Source organism: Macrobrachium rosenbergii, chromosome 26 (genome assembly GCF_040412425.1).
Source record: "Macrobrachium rosenbergii isolate ZJJX-2024 chromosome 26, ASM4041242v1, whole genome shotgun sequence".
In the NCBI taxonomy this organism is placed as follows: Eukaryota; Metazoa; Arthropoda; class Malacostraca; order Decapoda; family Palaemonidae; genus Macrobrachium; species Macrobrachium rosenbergii.
The window spans coordinates 1094006-1116402 of NC_089766.1; the positions used below are offsets into that span (position 1 = coordinate 1094006).

The following is a 22397-nucleotide window of genomic DNA, read 5'->3' on the forward strand; positions in this document are numbered from 1 at the left end:
TCTTTAAAGTCGAACTTCCAGAGTTGTTTTTCTCTATAAATTCGAACTTCCAGAGTTGTTTTTTCGCTTTAATGCACATCCAGAGTTGTTTTTCTCTTTCAGTTCGAACTTCAGAGCTCTCTCTCTCTCTCTAGTTAAACTCGAACTTCCAGAGTAGCTTTTTTTAGGGATTTTTTTTCCCGCTCTAAATCCGTACTGTCGAAACACGTCCGTCACCTTTGTCGACAGTACAACTGTCGAGTTGTCGACAGTCGTACTCTGGGCTAAATGGAGGCAAACTCCGTTAGAAATAGACCACAATTAGGAAGAAGAAGAAGAAGAAGAAGAAGAAGAAGAAGAAGAAGAAGAAGAAGAAGAAGAAGAAGAAGTAGAAGATGAAGGAGAAGAAGCACTATCTATCTGAAGTGTTTCTGTAAGCACAGAATTCCCCAGAAGCAGTTTTTTTTTATTCATATATCTACCTATGTGTTTTTTTTTCTAGCACAAACCTCCTCAGAGTTAGTTTAGATTCCTCAGAGGCAGTTTTTCCTGAACTGCCTCTATCTTGCGTGGTTTTTTTAGCACAAACTTCTTCAGAGGCAGTTTTTTCTAAAGATATGTTTATCTTATGTGTTTTTTTTCAAGCACAAAATTCCTGAGAGTTAGTTTAGATTCCTCAGAGGCGGTTTTTTCCGAACTGCATCTTTAGAAGTAGTTTTTTTCTAAAGAGATGTTTATCTTTTATTTCAAGCACAAACCTCTTTAGAGACTTTTTTTTAATCCCAAACTTCCTAAGAAGCAGTTTTTTCTTGAGATGCATCTACCTCTGTGTAGGTCACGTGTTTTTTTTTCAAGCACAGACTTCCTCAGAAGCAGTTTTTTCTTGATATGTATCTACTTTTGTACATGTTATTTGAAGCACAAACTGACTATCTTGCATGGTTTTTTTTTTAAGCACAAACTTCCCCACAGTCAGTTTTTTTTTTTTCTTGAATGTGTCTACTTCTGTCGTTCTCCAGATTTTGAAAGAGTAAACTTCTTGAGAGGCGGTTTTTTTTTTCCCCGAAAAGTGTACAATTCTTTCTTGCGTGTTTTTTTTTTCCTGGCACAAAGCCTCTTCAGAGTCAGTTCAGTTTCCACAGAGGCAGTTTTTCCTGAAATGTGTCTAAAGGTGGTTTTTGAAGCACAGACTGTCTATTGTATGTGTTTTTTTAGCACAAACCTCTTCAGAGGCAGTTTTTTTTTCTAGGGTTGATTTTTAAAGCACAAACTGTCTATCTTATGTGTTTTTTTTTTAAGCACAAAACTCTTTATAGGCAGTTTTTTTTCCTAGAGATGATTTTTTTAAGCACAAACTTACGTGTGTTTTTAGGCACAAAACTCTTTAGACGTAGTTTTTTTCCTCAGAGCGAGATCGAGAGAGACAGTGTGTACGTACACACGCACGTCTAACCTCCCGGACCACCGAGAGGTATATGAGAGGACTCTTGTCAATTACACAGCATCTTATACCTAAAAGACTCAGTGTTGCCAGATACATTATAATCTCCTTCTGATTTATTTCCTCACATTTATTTATATTTTTGGGGATGGGGGGACGTTCAATATGGCCCGGGGGTAATCCAAATTAATCCTCTCCCTTTTGGGGAATAGATGATGACGTCGTTCGTTCGGAGGATTTGTTATAGATTTTTTAAAATATTTTTTTAATCCTCTGGCAAGTCGTGGGGTTTGTCCGGGTGGTATCTGGCAACTTTGGTCAAAATTAAAAGTGCTATGATGTTGGATTTTTTTCATCTCTCTCTCTCTCTCTCTGTGTTTCCTAGCCCTATTTCTCTCATTATTTGCTCTCTCTCTCTCTCTCTCTCTGTTTCCTAGCCATATTTCTCTTATTATTTCATCTCTCTCTCTCATAATTTCCTCTTTCTCATTATTTCATCTCTCTCATTATTTCATCTCTCTCTCTCTCTCTCTGTGTGTGTGTTTCCTAGCCCTATTTCTCTTATTATTTCCTCTCTCTCTCTCTCTCTCTCTCTCTCTCTCATATAATTACATTTTTCTCATTTCCCTCTCTCTCTCTCTCACAATTTCTTCTTGCTTATTATTTCATTCTCTCTCTCTCTCTCTCTCTCTGTCTCTGTCTCGTATAATTTCTTCTTTCTCATTATTTCGCCTTTTTCTCTCTCTCTCTCTCTCTGTTTCCTAGACCTATTTCTCTCTCTCTCATATAATTTCCTCCATCTCATTCTCATTATTTCATCTCTCTCTTCTTCTTCTTCTTCCCGCGGGGAGCCGATTTCGGCCTAATTTGTGGGTCCTAGTAATTGGCCTGTGGGACTCCTCCGACTCTTCCGGAGCGGGAGAAAGTCCGTCCCGAGGACTTATAATAATAAAGGACTTACGCCTTGCATCTGCGGACTTTTCAATTAGTTTTTTGTTTAGTCTGTTAGTTATTCATCGCGTTAAAAGAGTTCATGTAAAATGAATAACGAGAAGGCCATAGTTGGGAAGCCATTGTTGTATAGGCCTACATGACTCACCATCCATTCATTTAACGCATTTCCGCTTCGATATCTAAGTCACTGCCTGATAAAATGGGAGGATTTCGGTCTTGGCCCACCCCCTACACCCTTCCCCCACCCTCCACTCCCCAAAAAAGCCAGCTACCACCTCCTCCTACGGGGAAGAAGAAGAAGAAGAAGAAGAAGAAGAAGAAGAAGAAGAAGAAGAAGAAAATGAGCATCGCAGAAGCGCAAGCACATGGCACTTTTAGAAAGAGCTTCAATTTTACCGAAAGTGTCCTACATTTCTTTGTGGCTTTGTCTCTCTCTCTCTCTCTCTCTCTCTCTCTCTCTCTCTCTCTCGTCTCCATATGGCTCGCCGCGGCTAATTGACCGTAGGAATTGTGACGCCTTGTTGGCGTGAGTGTGTGTTTATATATATATATATATATATATATATATATATATATATATATATATATATATATATATATATATATATATATATATATATATATAAAGAGAGAGAGAGAGAGAGAGAGAGAGAGAGAGAGAGAGAGAGGCTGATTTTACCAATTTTATCATTATTAATTTGAGCATTTTAACAATGATAATGTTAATATTATCATAAGTAAAAAATTAATGAACTCATTTCAGTAAATATTTATATTTATCAAAATCCACGTGGCAGTGACGTCACGTTCCTGTGTGACGTCATCGATAAGTTGCCAGCTTGTCTTATTTAATGAAAATTTTTCTTTGTTTTTCCACATTAAGAAAACGTCTCAATTGTTTTGGTTGTCAGAATTGTGTTAAAACAAGTTGAGAAATTAAGAGATACAAGTAAACTGTCCATAGTAGATATAGTAAATAAAATATGATTGAAAACGTAAAATGAAATTCATGATAGGGACAGTCATTCTACCATTAAACTTGACCGCAAGGCTCTTAGGCCTATGTTGTTGAAAGTCTTTTTTTTTCCCACAGAGGGGGAAAAAAACCACGTACAAAGAATAAAAAAAAAAAAAAACTTCCACAGTGTGGGAAAAAAAAAAGCCTAGTTCGAAGCTTCCATATCCTTAGAAGCAAAGTCTGAGAGAGAGAGAGAGAGAGAGAGAGAGAGGTGAAATAATGAGAGAAATAGGGCTAGGAAACACACAGAGAGAGAGAGAGTGGTGAAATAATGAGAGAAATATGGCTAGGAAACAGAGAGAGAGAGAGAGAGATGAAATAATGAGAGAAATAGGCTTTTTCTTGAAAGACTCAGTAATTGAAGCGCTCTCTCAATATCAAGTAGATCGAATTGAATTGAATATAGAATTTAGGCCAGAGGCCAAGCACTGGGACCTATGAGGTCATTCAGCTCTGGAACGGAAATTGACAGTCAAAGGTTTGAAAGGTGTAAGAGGAGGAAAACCTCAGAGCAGTTGCACTGTGAATTGACAGTCAAAGGTTTGAAAGGTGTAAGAGGAGGAAACCCTCAGAGCAGTTGCACTGTGAATTGACAGTCAAAGGTTTGAAAGGTGTAAGAGGAGGAAAACCTCAGAGCAGTTGCACTGTGAATTGACAGTCAAAGGTTTGAAAGGTGTAATAGGAGGAAAACCTCAGAGCAGTTGCACTGTGAATCAACTGGTAGGAGAGGGTTGAGGAAAGTAAGGTGGAAGATAGAGAATATGAAAGGAGGTACAGTACAGTGTCTGATTGAATACCATTTGCCGAGTAAGTGAATCCCAGTCTAAACATGGGGATGGCAACGTCAGCAAATGTATGCGGCAAAGATTGATCAGACGGACAACCTCGAAAGACTGTAAGACCCTTTCGTGAACTCTTCCTCTGAGGGCAGATTTGTAACTCAGTCATCCAAGTAATGGCCCAAGTGAGAGACTTACCTTTGTTCATCAATTCAGCATGTTCTTTGGCCGCACATAAACACTTACTCAGGACTAGATTATCTCCAGTTCGACCGCAAGCTTCTTACGAGGTCGACGTCAGTCTTGCTCTGGGGTTCGCGATGTGAAATAAAGCGACTTCGGCCAGACCATCTCCGCTCCGCTCAAACCCAAACATGGGGATTATCTGGGGCTCATATTCCATCTCAAAACTTACTTCCCAAGGTAGACTTGGCCCATTCTGAAAACTACTTCATCTATGTGAGGTTAGACCTCTGGCATCAACTAACATTCCTTTGATGCATCACATCCCAGTGTTTCCTGAGATGAGAACACCCTTATAGGGTGTGTCCACATATAGGTATAGTGGCAACCTAAGCGCACATGTCGCAAACAGGTTGTATACAAGTCAGTGACTAATTGGTAGTCCTAAGTTTCTATCCATTTCTCGAGAAAGTTGTCAGTTGTTGAGCTCTGTGATGAACAGCCTCTGAAGCCAAGATGTCTGGTCTGTACTGGGCCACAGACATCAATGACCGGCTCAGCGTGATTTCTTCGGTCAGCTGGGCGCTTCTTTTCTTCGGATGATCAGGCTATTTGCTTTGACCTCGCATTCGGGCATTGAAGGGAAAGTGAAACATCTCTGTTGTGGTTATAATGCTTTTATTATAACTCCAAAGTTTATTACATCTTACTGCTAAAATATCTGTAAAGGTAGAAATGACAGTGCTGAAGAGAGCTACGTGGGATAAAAAATTTAAAGCAAGCGTTATTACAAATACAGATAAAACCCAAAGTCAATCTATACGCAAAGCAGTTTAAAATACACCAGTGTAGCAATGCAATTCATCAAAATGATTTTTTCAATAAAAATAAGCAGCTTAGAAAGGACAGGTGAGCTGTAGCTAAGCATATTTTAACAACTCACAGAAGGGGTTAAAATGACAGCCTACTGAGAGATTCTCTTGATAACACCACCTTTTTGCTTTATCTTAACTACCATCCGTTGGACACGATCATTCACTGAGTTGTCACTGTTGAGAGGGACCTCAATAAGTTCCCAGTGATGGGAATGGAGAGAACATTCTTGTCCTGGTTGAACATCAAAATAGTCAAACAGACTGTTGGACTGACTCACCGGGATCCTCTTTGAAGGCGTACTGGGTTTCTCTAAGGATGGCCTGGGTTCGCGTAAAGCCTCTTCCATTTCGCTTATGAGATTTTTGTATCTAAGTAGATCTTCCTCTTCTTTAGCCTTGGCACTACTGGGTGACATCAAACGCATTTGATCAGATGTTGATGGTATAATCCAGTGTAGGCTCTCATAGAATTTCTCATCGACCCAATTTTTCAAAAGGTCACGAAGGCAGTTGCCACCACTGCAAACAACATCCGTTGTGTGGATGGGGTATGCATGGCCAATGTAAACATTGTGGTATTTTCCATACAAAAGAGGAGAAGTTGGACTGAATTTCTCAAGCAACAGATGGGAGTTCAACCGAAGATTTTCAACCAAGCTATTCCCCCCCACAACTACAAGAACGCCTTTCAAGACTTTATTCTTAGCATGGTAAATGTATCGACTACCTAATGCTTGATTCACTTTGAAATTGTGTTTTGTCAAACCTTTTATGTTTTCATTATAGGTCTGAAAGAAACCCTTGAGGAATTTGTCAATTTTTGCTATTTCAGAGTCCTCTGTGATTTCAGATATGTCTGCTTCTCCTAGACTCTGAAACTCCAGAGCTCCTGTAATCTGGAACATGCAGATCCACTTATCAGTGGTTCTTCTTCTCACTTTAGCATCCTGCGTGTGTGATTCAGTCGTATCCAAGTTATCTTGTGTGCCACATACAGAATAGATACTCAGGAGCTGTTGGGTTATGCTATTTATAATTTCAGAATCAGCATCCTCAGTTAAGTCTACTTCCATTGGCATTGTAGAACCAATGCCAGTGTTCTGGCCGTTGGTTAAGCGAGAGTTCCTTTGGAAAGCATTGTCTTCAAAGTCCGAGTCGGAGTTATTTTCAGGAACGTCCTCCCTTTGGGCAGGAAGGCCATTGCTATTTCCTCGGTTGAGGTGGTCACCACGCTGTTGCTGATTCATCTCGCGAGACTTCAGTTCCTGGAAAGAGAACGCTTGTGTGAGAAGTCATGCCTGGAAGAGTGCTGATCAGCAGTTGAGCCTAACTCCTGTGATATCCAGATTAAGTCTTTTTGGTAAATAAAAAAAAAAAAAAGAGAGAAGTAAAGAACCTAGTGCTCTACTCTACAGGATCCTGAGAGCTTATAAAAAAAGATACAAACATGTCAAAGTGCATCTGTTTTTCAGTATGATAATCAATCCAAGCTGACAATTAATTATTCAACTCAGCTTATGCCTGTTTGATCTGTCGTTTACACAAGTTTCTCTGTAAATAAAGTAGATGAAAGTTATTTATAAAAAATGAAAATAGATCTCTTAGTTCATCTGCAATGCCACATTACTTCTCTGGGTGCCGGAAATTAAAATGACGAAGTCGTTTAACATATGTGACCACTGGCAGACTCACAGGGGTCTGCTGAGGTGATTTTTCCTTGAACGAGGTGAAGATTAGAGCAAGGTAAAGTCAAGGAAGGTTGACAGTTAGAGACCGTAGAAAACGGGCAAGAAGCAGAAGGCGGAAAGCAACGCAGCTGGGACCTAAGAAGGGGAACGTTGCAAAGAATCTTCGTCACGATCTGCAGCCTTCCACGTTTGGGACACCGCGAGTGGCATCCTCCTGCCATTTCAGATCTTTCAGTCCTTTGGACTGTGGTTCATAATTCCTGGGCCCCCACCCCCCCCAAAACCTGTGACCTGGTAAGATCTTGGGGAAAGGCTTATCCTAGAGAGGTCTATTGGCAGGCTCTGTGCAGAAGCCCCAAATGTCCTCAGAATTCGTGAGTTGTGCATTTGTCCCAGAGTCAAATTCCTGTGCTTGTTGAGGCTATTGATAAGTAATTCAGGTAATGTTTGTATAGATATGGCAAAGAAGTGAATCCCTTTACTTGGAAATACAAAGCACCCTGATAATGTGACTGTCCTACTGTTTCCTGTTTGTTGAGTTGAAGGTTTAACTGTATATATATATATATATATATATATATATATATATATATATATATATATATATATATATATATATATATATATATATATATATATACATACACACACTATGCATATATATATATATATACACATACATATACACACACACATACATGTAAGCTTACACGCATGAGGTTGCAGGACACGCAACCAGCGATCAAGCGAAGGGAAACGTTTGTACAAAAATATATTCTATTGAGCCACAAAGGGGCAACGTCACCCCACCACCCCTCCCTTAAAGGCTAGTCAATGAATTATGGTAACCGGAAGGTAGACAGTGTTTAGGACATACATGCCTGTCTAGGAAAACAAACCGGCCCTCAAATGCTACCCTGCGGTAGGCCGCCCCTGGCACTCCCTCCCAATTCGATGAAAGGTCAGTGGGTCTCTAGAAAACTAATCGGGGCACTGGAATACCCACCTCAGCAACCAACGGTTTTGGGGGGGAGTGGTAGAGGGGGGGTTAAGTACCCCCACTTTTTGGGGGTTAAATCTTGAGAGACGCATACACAAAGAATCACTGTTTTAACTGCTCTCAGGATTTTCAGTAACTTTGGGTGTATATGTATATATATATATATATATATATATATATATATATATATATATATATATATATATATAATTACAAAAAGCTTAATTTATCTCTCTCTCTCTCTCTCTCTCTCTCTCTCTTACAAGAGTCAAAAGCGGAGGCGTCATGCCGCAGACTCACTGCTTGTGAAAGCACTACTCGCTTCATGGAAGTCAGTTCTATTTGTTTGTAATTGTGGTCGTGTTTTTAATCGCCTGTGTACGTGTTCTCGCTTGTGTGGAGAGAGAGAGAGAGAGAGAGAGAGAGAGAGAGAGAGAGAGAGAGATAATCTCATACTAGACTCACCCCATGACGTCGTAGTGATAATTGATAAACCGTCAAAATATCTCTCTCTCTCTCTCTCTCTCTCTCCCCCCACCCCGCCTTGCTTGCGACGTGGCAAACCGCCCTAACGAATACAGGCAATTCAAATTTTGGCGTCACCAATTAAAATGGTAGCTGGTCGATTTTGCCGTTTGTGGGAGAATTCTGTGTATTTATAGGCGTCAGGCGACACCTACTGTGTACTGTTACACCTACACACAACCCACGACACTTACACAAACCAATAAAAACAAGCAGAAACAAACTTAAAGATGGCGTCATAAGCGAGCAATGCTTTCAACAAGCAGCGAGTCTGCGGCTTGGCGGCTTCCGCGTTTGAATCTTGTGAGTGCGGAAGAAAGAGAGAAAGAGAGAGAGAGAGAGAGAGAGATGGATAATTTAAGCCTCTTACGATGTAAGTTACTTAAAATTCATGCAAACTGTGAAAAATACGTACCTTTCCCGACCGTTTCCAACCCGTAATGGACACGTATCCCAAAGATATCCTGAGGATTCAGTCTCTTCCTTTTCAAGGTCACCGAAGGCGGTTGGCTCGTCCGTTTCAGTGTCGGCCTAGAAAAAAAAAATACATTAATTCAAATTATAAGGTTTTCACCGTACATTAACATCTTACTACGTATCTGCAATGTCCATTTCACTTATTTCCATCAATTCAATGCTGAACTTCGCATTAAAAACCACAAATAACGAGCTTGGAAAAAATGGCGGGATTTCAAATGTCAGCCTAAGGGGGTGGGGAAAAATGAATAAAAAATGACATTCATTTAAATTATAACTCGTTTCGCCGTGCACTAAATCTTGCAACGAACCTGCAATGCCAATTTCACTAATCTGAACCACTTGAAAGCATAATTTCGCCTTCAAAACGATCAAAAAACTGCCTCGGAAAAATGGCGCCACTTTCCAACATGCACTGCAAGTCCATCATCTCGCCGTATTCCACCGCCGAATAAACACTTATTTCGCCGTTTATTGTCCGTTTTTCAATGCAATATCCAATCCTAATGGTTCGCAGATTCGTCTGGAACAGAAATAAACGGTTTGAAAGCCAAAACTCACCTCGGAAAGTCTGCTAAATTGGAGGAGTTCGTCTGGTTCTCGTGAAGGCTGAAGGTGGTGTTGCTAGGGCGAGCTCCTCCGACCGCTTTTATACCCCACGGGATGCTCAAACGTTTTGCGTCGCGTACGTGCATATGTACGTACATGTTACGTACCAGTTCGTTCTACATGTACAAACACGCATGCGCAGGTTTAACGTACTTTACGTATACATAAATAATCGCATAACACGGACATACACACACTCACACAAGTACATATAGGCCTATATTTAAGCACAGTGCACTGCTTTGTAAGATTCTCACATGTATAAACGATTACACAACAGAAACACGCATGTACACACGTGTACACGTATTAAATATGTATTTATAAATAATCACATTACACCTGCATGCACACATTCTCATTTCCATTTAATCGGTGGGTTGAGGGGAACCCAAATGGACTCCCCACACCACCCCACCCCACCCCCGATCAACTAGCAGCCATAACCGCTCTCAAAACAAATCTCTATCTCTCTCTCTCTCTCTCTCTCTCACACACACACACACACACACACACAACACAGAGACAGAGATAAATTAAGCCTCTTATATAACTTACCAAGGGCGCTTGGCTCGTTCCTTTAAATGTCGGCCTACCAGCGAAAAATAAATGATAAAAATTACATTCATCCAAATTATAACACTTTCACCTTACCTTCACATCGTGCAACGTATCTGCAATGTCCATTTCATTTATTTCCACCACTTTAATGCTGAACTTCGCATTAAAAACCACAAATTACGAGCTTGGAAAAAATGGCGGGATTTCAAATGTCATCCTAGGGGGTGGGGAAAAATTAATAAAAATGACATTCATTCAAATTATAACTCGTTTCGCCGTACACTAAAATCTTGCAACGAATCTGCAATGCCAATTTCACTAATCTGAACCACTTGAAAGCATAACTTCGCCTTCAAAACGATCAATAAACTGCCTCGGAAAAATGGCGCCACTTTCCAACATGCACTGCAAGTCCATCATCTCGCCGTATTCCACCGCCGAATAAACACTTATTTCGCCGTTTATTGTCCGTTTTTCAATGCAATATCCAATCCTAATGGTTCGCAGATTCGTCTGGAACAGAAATAAACGGTTTGAAAGCCAAAACTCACCTCGGAAAGTCTGCTAAATTGGAGGAGTTCGTCTGGTTCTCGTGGAGGCTGAAGGTGGTGTTGCTAGGGCGAGCTCCTCCGACCGCTTTTATACCCCACGGGATGCTCAAACGTTTTGCGTCGCGTACGTGCATATGTACGCACATGTTACGTACCAGTTCGTTCTACATGTACAAACACGCATGCGCAGGTTTAACGTACTGTACGTATACATAAATAATCGCATAACACGGACATACACACACTCACACAAGTACATATAGGCCTATATTTAAGCACAGTGCACTGCTTTGTAAGATTCCCACATGTATAAACGATTACACAACAGAAACACGTATGTACACGTATTAAATATGTATATATAAATAATCACATTACACCTGCATGCAGACATTTTCATTTAATCTCTCTCTCTCTCTCTCTCTCTCTCTCTCTCTCTCTCTCTCTCTCTCACATAGAAAAAAATATGTATATACAAATAATGGCTTTACATATATACTTACACAAACATACACATACATTATATTATATAGGCCTACATACATATGTATCAGAGTACGCAAACACACACACATATATAGGCCTACATACTACATAACATACACACACATATATATATAGGCCTACATACTACATATCAACATACACACGCACACATATATATAGGCCTACATACTACACATGAATCATGGATTAGTCGCAACATATTTAACATCAATTTGCAATGGATTAACTATACTGTATCATACGCAGGGATTAAATTAAACTAAAGAATTTCTATAACATTATGTATCTAATTTATTGATATAATGATGGCCACATTATATAAGTATTTACAAAAGAGTTAATGCCCTTATATATATATTTTTTTTTTCATTCATCTATATTTACTCGCAAATGCAAAATTCTGTGGAACGTTGTAAAGTGAATAATGATTTTATCTTAGTTTTAATTAAATAATTAAGCCTATTCAGAGCATTCTAGGTGTTTCTAGGAAAGTAGACTCAGAACTATTGACATTCCTCTCTGTGGTTTCTAGAAAACACGAATGTTTAGACCTACTCAGATTTAGACTTATCCAGAGTATTCTAGGGGGGTTTCTAGAGAACACCATAGAATCAAACTCATCTAGATTGCCACCAGAGGGTTTCTAGAGAATGAAATAGACCTCAAAGTGATCAAATTTCTATAGGGTTTCTAGAAAACACGAGGATTAAGACCTTTTCAGAGTATTGTAGGAGTGTCTGGTACCATAGGGTTTTCTAGAGAACGCCGCATAGAACCAAACTCACCTAGATCGCCACACCATGGTTTCTAGAGAAGGAAATAGACCTAGAACTATGGAAATTCCTCTCTGGGGCTTCTAGAAAACCCGAAGATTCAGACGAAATCTGACATTTGAGAAACCTGTTACTCCCTGGCCGATTTATCAGTCGGTTTTCGACTGAATATGTTGCGTCGTCTCACAATTCCTGGTGTTCGTATAATAAATCCATTGTTGGGTCGTAACCCTCTTCTTCTTCCTCCTCCTCCTCTTCTTCCTCCTCGTCTTCTTCCTCCTCCTCTCCTTCTTCCTCGTGATCCTCAGGATTGCAATCGCCAGGGAAGAATTCCTGTTGAGGGAGAAAGGTGTTTTGGTAATAGGCCTATTATTCTTCCTGAAAAATTTAGTCTCCTTTTGTTTCTTATAAAGTTAAAGTTTCAGATTAGCTGTTTGTTATAATTATGTACTTATTCGTGATTGAAATCATTATTTGTTATAAAACTTACTTTAGAATTATGTAGGTTGTTAGATGATTATCTAGGGAAAAACCACGTGCAAGAATTAAAGTAATGTTTAGGCCTTAGCTTTCTAGCCTAGAAAAACTTATTTTCGGACAATTTTTCGAAAAAAAACTTGAAATCGATATTTTGGAATGAATTAGATTAAATTCCCATATATGTTTGTTTGCAGACTATGTAAAGATATCAATATATACGCCTATACAAGATTTTTAACCTAGAAAAACTTATTTTTGGACAATTTTTCGACGAAAAAACTTGAAATCGATATTTTGGAATGAATTAGATTAAATTCCCATATCTGTTTGTTTGCAGACTATTTAAAAATATCAATATATATATATAGGTCTATACAAGATTTTTAACTTAGATAAAAGATATTTTTGGACATATTTTTTGGCAAAAAAAAACCCCTTGAAATCGATATTGTTCAATGAATTAGAATAAATTCCCAGATATGTGTTTTTAGACTATGTAAAAATAGAAACATATACTGTAGGCCTATACAAGATTTTTAACCTTGATAAAAGACATTTTTGGACAAATTTTTTGACGAAAAAACTTGAAATCGATATTGTGGAATGAATTAAAATAAATACCTATATATGTGTGTGTTTGTAGACTATCTGTGCAAGATTTAAAATGATATATAGGCCTACACAATCATTTTAGCCTTTGTATAACCTATATATTACTTTTTATTTGTCTATAGGCCTATATACAGGCCTATACTGTACAAGCTCGATAGCCTAGATCTAAGGTAATTTGGAGACACTTTCCACTAAAAACTATATATATTTATCTATTATCTATGAGAATAAAGATAAAAAATTTTAAAAAATAGGCCTAGATCCAAGGTAGTTTGGCGACACTTTCCACTGAAAAACTATATATATATTTTATTTCTCTATATAAGAATAAAAATCAAAATAAAAAATAGGCCTACCTCTAAGGTAGTTTGGAGACACTTTACAATAAAAATAATTCAACTAAAAACTATATATATTTATTATCTGTAATATTAAAAATAAAAATTTTTTAAAAATAAACCTAGTCCAAAGGCAGTTTTGGAGATATTTCAGCAAAAAAAGAACTTTGTATTTATTTATCAATAAGAATAAAGATAACGATTTTTTAAAAAATAGGCCTACATCTGAGGTAGTTTGGAGAAACTTTCCACTAAAAAAACTATCTATATTTATCTATCAATAATAATAAACAAATTTTTTTTTTAAATAGGCCTAAGGTGGCTTGGAGACACTATCCACTAAAAAAAACTATATATATATATATATATATATATATATATATATATATATATCTGTTATCTATAATAATACATTTCAAAAAAATTCTAAAAATAGGCCTACCACACATAGGCCTTGATCTAAGGTGGTTTGGAGACACTATCCACTAAAAAAAACTATATATAAATGATCTATTATCTATAATAATACAGATAAAAAAATTCTAAAAATAGGCCTACCGCGCATCCTTCTCGTCTGTCGATCCCACCAATCCCGTGGAGCGCGTGGAGAAGGAGATTCGAATCCGGTGTTGCCAACACGGGCTCCGCCGAAAAGGCCACGCTGGAAAGCAATGAAACAGCTTTAATTATTCTTTGCATTGAAGACCTGGCATCGCGCGATGCAGATGAGATAGCTTGTTGTTGTAGTGTGTATTTAAAGGCTCTGCAAGTCTCCTCTTCGCTGCTGTATTTGTTTTTGAAATCTGAGAAGTCAGTGATTTGTAAGCGTAAAATTTTTGCACGCGAATGACTTACTTCGTGACCATTTTTTTACGGTTTGTGAACCTTCATTGATTCGTAGGTGGGTTTCTTTTTCTTTTTAGTATTTACATATATATATATATATGTATATATATATATACATACAGTATGCATATGTATATGTATCAAATATAAAGAGCCCATAAAAATGCCAAAATGTAGAAAATAAAGGCTGTATTTCAAAGACAAACTATTTGCCTGATGAGAGAGACGGTTGGTCTCTGAAATATAGCCTTTATTTACCAAATTTTGGTATTTTTATGGGCCCCTTATATTTGATACATATACATTATATATATATATACACACACTTATGTCTCTCTGCAGATATAGATGAATGCACATACATACTCTAAGTCACGCCTCAAATATCTGTGATCACGGAACTCCTTCGTGCCACGTGAATCTTTCAAGGCCATGTGCTTCCTTCATCAGCAGTCCAGAAAAACTTCAAGCTTTTTGAAGGTCGACTTTGGAGCCAAGCACACACTTTATCATGGCTAACTTTAGCCTTAAATAAAATAAAAACTACTGAGGAGGATAGAGGGCTGCAATTTGGTATGTTTGATGATTGGTGGGTGGATGATCAACATACCAATTTTCAGCCCTCTTGCTTCAGTAGTTTTTTTTTAAGATCTGAGGGCGGACAGATAAATAGCCATCTCAGTAGTTTGGTTTTACAGAAAACTAAAACCTGACAATTGTTTTGTAGTGGGACTGCTAAAGGTTTTCCTCCTGTTACACCTTTCAAACCTCCTACTCTCAATTTCCCTTTCAGGGCTGAATGACCTCATAGGAATGGAATGGAACATAGAGTTTAGACCAAAGGCCAAGCAATGGGACCTATGAGGTCACTCAGCACTGGAAGGGAAATGGATGGAGAGTTTGCTACCCCCCTCCCCTATGGGGTGAATGACCTCACACCATGTGTCCTAGCACTTGGCCTTTGGCCTAAATTCTATATTCTGTTCAGACATAGGCCTATTCTGAACTGGCTCAGATTCCAGCTGACCCACCAACCTCGCTATCCTGGCCACAGCCGCTGGAACTCCCTCCTCGTCGAACTGAGAATTGACCTGGCATAACCTCTGGGGCAGGCAGTATGGGTCACGCGTCGTCTGGACAGCTTCCATGACCTCCAACAGCGGCTCGGCCACTCCGTGCTCCAGCAGGTCAAAGAGGACGTTCCCAACCTGGTTTGAAAGAAGAAGAAGGAATTTAAACAGTGGTTTTATCTTGGCTACAACTAAAATGTGGACTAGTTTGCCCAGTGCAGTTTTATGTATCTGTTCATTCATATTTATTTGACTGTCACTTCTTCCTATAACTCTCTCTCTCTCTGGAGGTTGATTTTCCTTTGGAGCCCTCTTGGGTTCATGTAAGAATGTTGATTCTGTTCATAAGGGTTTTCATCTGAACTTTTAAAGAAAGAAAGAAAAAGAAAGGTACCTGTGTCTAAAAGAAAGGTAGCTAAGTCTAAAATCTGTCTTCCAGATAAAAAATATCTACATCTGTCTATCTCTCAGTAAGCTGCCTATCAACTGCCTAACAGACAGAGGATAACAGCTAAAATACCTCGTAGACAGCCATCTTCAGTAAACAAACCTATCTTCACTGCTAATTTTCTGGTTTAATTTTCTGTGCACTTCAAAAAAAATTAAATGAATCATGCTCTCAGGTAACAGATGTTTAGTTCTGGGAGGTTCAGCGCCCTCTGTCCAGCTGCCAAGTCATGATTGCAATGGAGAAAGATTTCATTTTTAAAAGTCGGAGCAGCAATCTTCCTATTTGCGGAAGCCACAGCCCGTACGGACCGCTAAGTCAATAGTTTTTTCTCTCTCTCTGGGATCTGTTTGCAGAGTCATGTCTGACTGTCAGGTAATTGGTTTGTCTGTCTGTATTGTATTTATGTAGGAGAGTGAATGATCACAAATTGCAATAATGAAGGGATGTGTACGCCTAACATTGACAGTATGTATTCTAACTAGAGCTGGTTGCCAGAACTTTGTTATTATAATCCTATTGATTTTACAATTACTACTCCTAATAATAATAATAATAATTATAATAATAATACTCTACATCAAACTGTCATAAAGTTATATAACTCAGAGGCTTTGATGACATGGACTTCTGAACTCTGCCCAACCAACAGTGAGTGACCTTGGTGACACGACTAAATCTTGATGTCATTCTGCAATTCAAATATTGTCATAAAAAGCAAAACTTGCGGCAAAGACCCATTTGTAATCCCTTGAACAAGCCACCGGGTGTCACTGGAGTTCGCAACAGAGCTTAGGAGTCTGATGCGAGCGGCAATAAGGAACGAGTGGCAGAGAGAGACAGAGACGCACCTGGCCTGCATCAGCTGGAATACTCTGGAGGTAAGAAAGGATAATAGACTTCAAGCTCTTCAAGTATCCTTTCAGCGGGACCAGCAGAGTCGTGGGGTTGAATGGGAGGTTCCAGCTCTTCCCCAGGAGGCCTAAGAGAGGGGCTAATCTCTCTGGGAAGTTGTCCAGGGTGACCCCGACCAGACCGTAACTTGCGAAGAAGTTCTGTATGCGAGGCACGACATTGTTGTACATCTTCTCTTGGCTCTCCTTCTCCGCCAGGAGTACTAGGACTTCCGCAGCGGTCGGCGCAACGTTCCTGATCAGCATCTGCCGGAGGTCCTTGTTTTTTAGGCTTTCAAGGAAATCACTCCAGTCTGCTTTCATGAAGGCCTGAGTGAAGGACGCAGCTAGAGTTTCTAAATTGATGCCCTTCGACTTTAAGACTTCACTGTCAGCAAAGTATGCCTTCAAAAGTGGCATTATTTGGTTGACATCCCCCAGCGAGGAAGAGAGTCGGCTGCCCAACATGACTTTGCCGAGATCAAGAGCCTCCTTGATTTTAGCATTGCATTTCTTGTCCTTCTTCATTGAGAGCAAAATTGGCTCAATCAGGTTCAAGATGGTCTTTGATTTTGTGATTCTCAGGTGAATTTGTGGAACATCCTCAGTTTCTTGTTCCTGTTTCGACAACCTGGCCCTCTTGGCTGGCCCGCTTTGTGCAGAACCTGCCCTTTTCTTGTTCATCTCTGATTTCAGACTGCTGGAAGCAATGTCCAAAATGGTGTCAAGATTCATGTTGTTTCCTAGGAGCTGTCCTGCGACATTCATCAGGGACCCGAAGTCGAAATCATTGGCCTCTTTCCCCTTCTTGCTACCAGATTTGGATTTACTTTTACTCTTTGTTTTGGAAGGCTTACCCATGAACATGGAGGCCATACTGAGGAGAGAGGACATGTCCATTTGGTTCTTGCCACCACCAGTAGCCATCAGCGCTCCTAGACTGCCGAGGAGTCCTCCTAACTGTTGCTGGTTGAACCCTTCCTGGCCCCCTCCACCCATGACGTTCGCCAGCATGTTTCCTAAGCCTCCCTTGCCCCCTTGCCCAGCAAGCATAGCAATCCAAGGGGAAGCCTGAGTCAAGATGTCACTCTTGAAGAGTGGGGAGAGCACCTCCAGAACTGCATCAGCATCTAGATCGATCTCATTCTCTTTCAGCAAAGAGGCCACAAGGGGACGGAAGAGACGCAGCGTCTTGTCTGCCTTGCCCTTTTTACGGGCATCTCCGGCGGGGGACTTCTGTTCGGAACCTGCAGCATTTTCCGACGGCCGGAGGGCGCTCGTCGTCGCATTGATCACCTGGTTCATCAGCGCGCCGAAGTCTGTGTTGCCAACAGCCGAAGCGAGGAGGTCCCTGACGTTGTTGTCGCCCTGACCCATCATCGAGTTCATCACCGCCCTGATGTCTATCCCGTACCTGGACGCTGTCGGCTGGAGCATGTCGACCAGTTGACCCAAGGGCAGAGAAGCCAAGCTGTTCCCTAGGTCGTCCTTCTTGAAGAGCTGCTCCCACGCCATGGGCAGCGTGCTGATGTCGACGCCCTTAAAGAAGTCCCTGTAGTCTTCAAAAGACTCGAGCAGGACGGGGGACAGCCTTCCCTGGAGCTGCGTCCAGAAATCGGTCAAAAGCTGACCCGGATTCTTCTCCTGCATGCCCAGAGTGACCCCTTTCACCAGGAGGGCGCCCAGTTCTTTGCCCTGCTTCGAGTTCAGCATGCCCAGCACGTGGGTCAGGCTGTGGACGCGGGCCGAGGAGTTCCCCACGATGTCCAGGAATTTCTTCTGGACTTGACGGAGCTGGAGGAGGTTGTCGCTCTGGGCTGAAGGGTCAGTTGGACTGTTGTGATTGACCTGCATTTGGGGCTGTGAAGCCAAAACTGTCACTGAGGTCCAAAGCAACATTGTGCAGAGAAAAGGTAACGATTTGTGGTGCTGGGACAACATTTTGAGTGTCTGACAAACAGTAATCTCACAGTGGTAAAAGAATAAATATCTTTCTATTTCCTAGCTAATTTAACTGATATTCACTTATGTTCATATATTTTCAGTTTCACAATTATACACTCGTTCACCTGTTACGTCAATATCACCATTGCAAACGAGACGAGAGAATTACTCTGAGAATTATTAGAGAATTACGAACGCAGTTTCAACCGGCATCGCACTAAAAACACCGCTTTGAGAAACTGTTATACCTTCCGAATGCTCTCTCTCTGTCGCACACACTGACGTGGAGTTCTTCCAGTGGGCTCAGAGGTGTTCCAGCCAGCTGATTTCCTATACCTGCCACCCCAAGGGAACCCCCCGAAGGAGGTGGACCCCTCCCAGGTGAAGGATACCCGTCCCAATCCTTCGGAACCAACAGTATCCAACCAAAGGTACCGTTACGGGCGACCACGGGCTAAAAACCCGGCTCGCGTTTTCTTCAGACGGAAGTTTTTTCAAATCGCTGATTCCAACGAAAAAATATTATGGAAGTTTGCGTCGATATAACCCGTTCAATAAATGAGAAGTTAATACTTCGACTGAAACGATAGAAAACGCGGTATGGAAGCTGAATGATGACGAATGACGTCACGAAAGTCGTTGACCTGTGGATAGCGGGAGATGGTTGGTTGTGGGGATGTCGGGTGGTATGGCCCCTCCCCCCAGGGTAAGCGGGGCCACTCAGGAAGCGTAGCGCAAATAATTTCCTTTTGATAAATGATGAAAAATAGTTTTCAATGGAAAACTTACGGATACAATATTTGAAAAATATCAATTTACGTTCAAAACTACGAGAAAAGTTCGCGATTTAACGGCGAAATCAGACGTACAGACCTAAAACAATCCCATCACGCTCCCCGACGGTAACAAACCCCCGCGTCTTTGGCGTAAACACAATGTACCGTTAGGCTGAGAAACGGAAAGAGCAAAGCAATAAAACGGGGAAAAAGGAAATCAATCGAATGAATTTGCGGTGAAAAAGAAAAGACAATAACGTCAGTGTATAAGACCAAAGGAAAGGAGAAGAATTACACGTGATGATACAGTGAGTTATATAAAGGAAATCCCCACCTTTTGATGAAGCAGAGCACGAAACGTGTAATTGTTATTCACGTCTCGGGTTTTGTTGTGTGTAATGAATTATGCATGACAGGTGATTCTCTCTCTCTCTCTCTCTCTCTCTCTCTCTTGTAGCACTATCTAGAAAAGAATTTTGACATTGATTTTGTAATCATGACTAATAAAGAATAGATATATGATTATTATTCATGTCTTGCAATGAAATATGCATAACAGTGGCAATTCTCTCTCTCTCTCTCTCTCTTGTAGCACTATCTAGAAAAGAATTTTGACATTGATTTTGTAATCATGACTAATAAAGAATAGATATATGATTATTATTCATGTCTTGCAATGAAATATCTAACAGTGGCAATTCTCTCTCTCTCTCTCTCTCTCTCTCTCTCTCTCTCTCTCTAGAGTTCAAGGTCAATTCGCCACCTCTTGGGGGTGGAAGGTTTTGCTAGATATTCTAGATAATCTATAAGAACTGCATAACTGTTTATTTATATATCTCTCTAAACTGTTTTACAAGTAAGCGATTATTCATATTAACATCTTGGCTGAAGGTGACTGAAAATTAAGGTATTTGATTATAGTAATTATATATATATATAAGTAAGGATTTGTGAAGGTGGAAAAAAAGGAATTTGATTATATAATAACAATATAAGTAAAGATTTGTGCAACTGAAATCATCCACTTGATTATAATAATCATACTGAATGAGGAATTTTAAGAGAAAAGGTATTTGGATTAACATATGTTCTATCATAGCAGTACCTGGTAAAATCCCGGACGATACACAAACGGAAATGCTATATAATTACACTCCGCATTCCATTACCGCAAAAGAATGTCCCTCATTACCGCAGCGGGAATGAATGAGCGGTATTTAAGAAGCCGAAGTATATAATATACGGGGGGCCCATTATGATCCTCCCGTACTGACTTTCTACTCTCGAGTGAAATCAGAATCTCAGAAATTCTTCTTCTTGACGATTTAATCAGCTGATTATCCAATGATTCACGATAGGTCCTCTTGGATATGATAAGAAGGATTTTAAAAAGGTATCTGCAGTGCGTGCAGCCTTGATAGATGGTGATTTAAATCTATTTTCTTCAGACAGCATTCTTAGACCTTCCTCGTCCTCCCCCATTGCGTCTTACGTCAGATTATTAAATATATAATCTTCAAGCAACATTCTTGCTCCTCCCTCCCTCCTCCATTGCTTCTTTGAGACATCTACGGCAGCAGTATCATTGGCAAGGATTTGAAAAGGGATTTGCAATGTTTACAATCTAATTTGATACGTCAGATTAAATGTATTTTCCGCTAAACAATCCTAGACCCTCCCTTCTCGTCCATTGTTGCTCTGCAACATCTACGACAACAATAATAATCGTATTAAAGCGAGCAATCTACCGTGGCCAAGGAGGTTGTCTCAAAGTGCTCTAGTCTAAAGTTGTTAAGTTGCGGCGGCAGCAGCAGCAATTGGCGGCGCCGCCTTCTTGCCTGCCTGGCCCCTCCCTAAAAGTGTAAAAGAGGAACCAGTGGAATGTTTCGATTTGACAAAGCCTTCATCTAAAACCCTGAAACCTTTACCCTTTTGGGAGGGGGGCCAGCTATGACTGCTCTACTTTAATGGCGATAGAGCCGTCAGTCTGAGTTCAGTTTTGTGCTTGCGAGGGATTTATATATATATTTCATCCCCTTTTACATAAAAGGATGTTGCTTTAAAGCACTTATACCTTTGACAAAGCTTCAGAGATCTATAAAGTTCCTCAAAAGGGGCAATGAACTTTTGCATGACTGCGGTGCATTCCCCCAAAATATTTTTTCGATAAATCTATACGCGTCAGACGCCGCATTCCTACTCCTCTTCTTCTTCTGTGCTTGAAAAGTCTGGAGAAAGTCTAGACTCTGCTTTTTCTTGGCCAGAATTTAAAGTAAATCTTTCCCCACATTGCTTTTTAATTTCAGAAATGAGTAAATAATACTTTTAACGTCCATTTTTCCCCCTGCCTTTGTTGATTTAGGCCTAAATACCGGTAGTTAATGACGGTATTCAACGCGGTCTACAACCCTTGTCCCGTCATTACGGGTTGAGGGCATACGCCCTTCCATCGATCCCCCATAGAAAACGACGCCTTTATTTATTTTTGTCGTTTCTGTACAAAAAAGGAAATTCATTTTGCTTTCTGTCTTGCCTTTTTAAATTGAGCTTAAATTCATTTTGCCTTTATTTCACCTTTTCCAAATTTCATTCTCACTGCCAAAGATGCAAGCTAAACCTACTACTGCTTTCAGTTTTTGAGGGAGAAATTTGGCTTGAAAATCTAAAGATCTGTTTTTAAAAAACTCTCTGATTGAAAGTATATGCATCTGTATACTCTAAATACCTCTGTGTCACGCCATGGAGGTATAAACCTATAAATAAATAGCCTTTGAGAGGTATTCAAACTCCAGTGGCAAATCACAGCCCATAGAATGTCAACACAACCTTTGGCCTCCATTATCGCGAAGTCTAAGATAGCGTATCTTGACAAGTCAAGCAGATAAGCAGGCAAGAATTCCAAGGAAGCAGAGGTCCCTTGTGGTGGGAGTATGAGGGAGTAGGAGTAGGTAGGATGAGTAAGAATAAGGAAGAAAAGAAAGAATAAAGAAGTATGTAAACCAAACCATTAGCCTCCATCATCATGAAATTTGGGATAGACTTTTTTTTATTGAAAGCAAGCAGGCACAAG

General features: G+C 40.1%; 3 protein-coding genes across 4 annotated transcripts in view; 1 reads left to right on the top strand and 2 right to left on the bottom strand.

The window, feature by feature from the left end:
* LOC136852887 (coronin-1A-like) overlaps positions 1-22397 on the top strand; it is a 76518-nt gene that overhangs the window by 9342 nt on the left and 44779 nt on the right. The gene's annotated exons all lie outside the window — the stretch shown is intronic.
* LOC136852879 (uncharacterized) lies at positions 5016-10922 on the bottom strand. 2 transcript variants are annotated; one of them, XM_067127786.1, is made up of 3 exons: positions 10641-10922; positions 8858-8973; positions 5016-6494 (listed from the first exon to the last, which is right to left on the bottom strand). In XM_067127786.1, the coding sequence occupies exon 3, from the start codon at positions 6474-6476 to the stop codon at positions 5319-5321; it is 1158 nt and encodes a 385-aa protein (XP_066983887.1). In that variant the 5' UTR covers positions 6477-6494; positions 8858-8973; positions 10641-10922; the 3' UTR covers positions 5016-5318. The 2 variants fall into 2 exon arrangements, with proteins under 2 accessions (XP_066983887.1, XP_066983886.1); XM_067127785.1 differs by lacking the exon at positions 10641-10922 and adding an exon at positions 9481-9743.
* Positions 11415-18850, bottom strand: LOC136852878 (uncharacterized). The gene is made up of 4 exons (XM_067127784.1): positions 16566-18850; positions 15232-15404; positions 13909-14011; positions 11415-12253 (listed from the first exon to the last, which is right to left on the bottom strand). The coding sequence occupies exons 1-4, from the start codon at positions 18546-18548 to the stop codon at positions 12104-12106; spliced, it is 2409 nt and encodes an 802-aa protein (XP_066983885.1). The 5' UTR covers positions 18549-18850; the 3' UTR covers positions 11415-12103.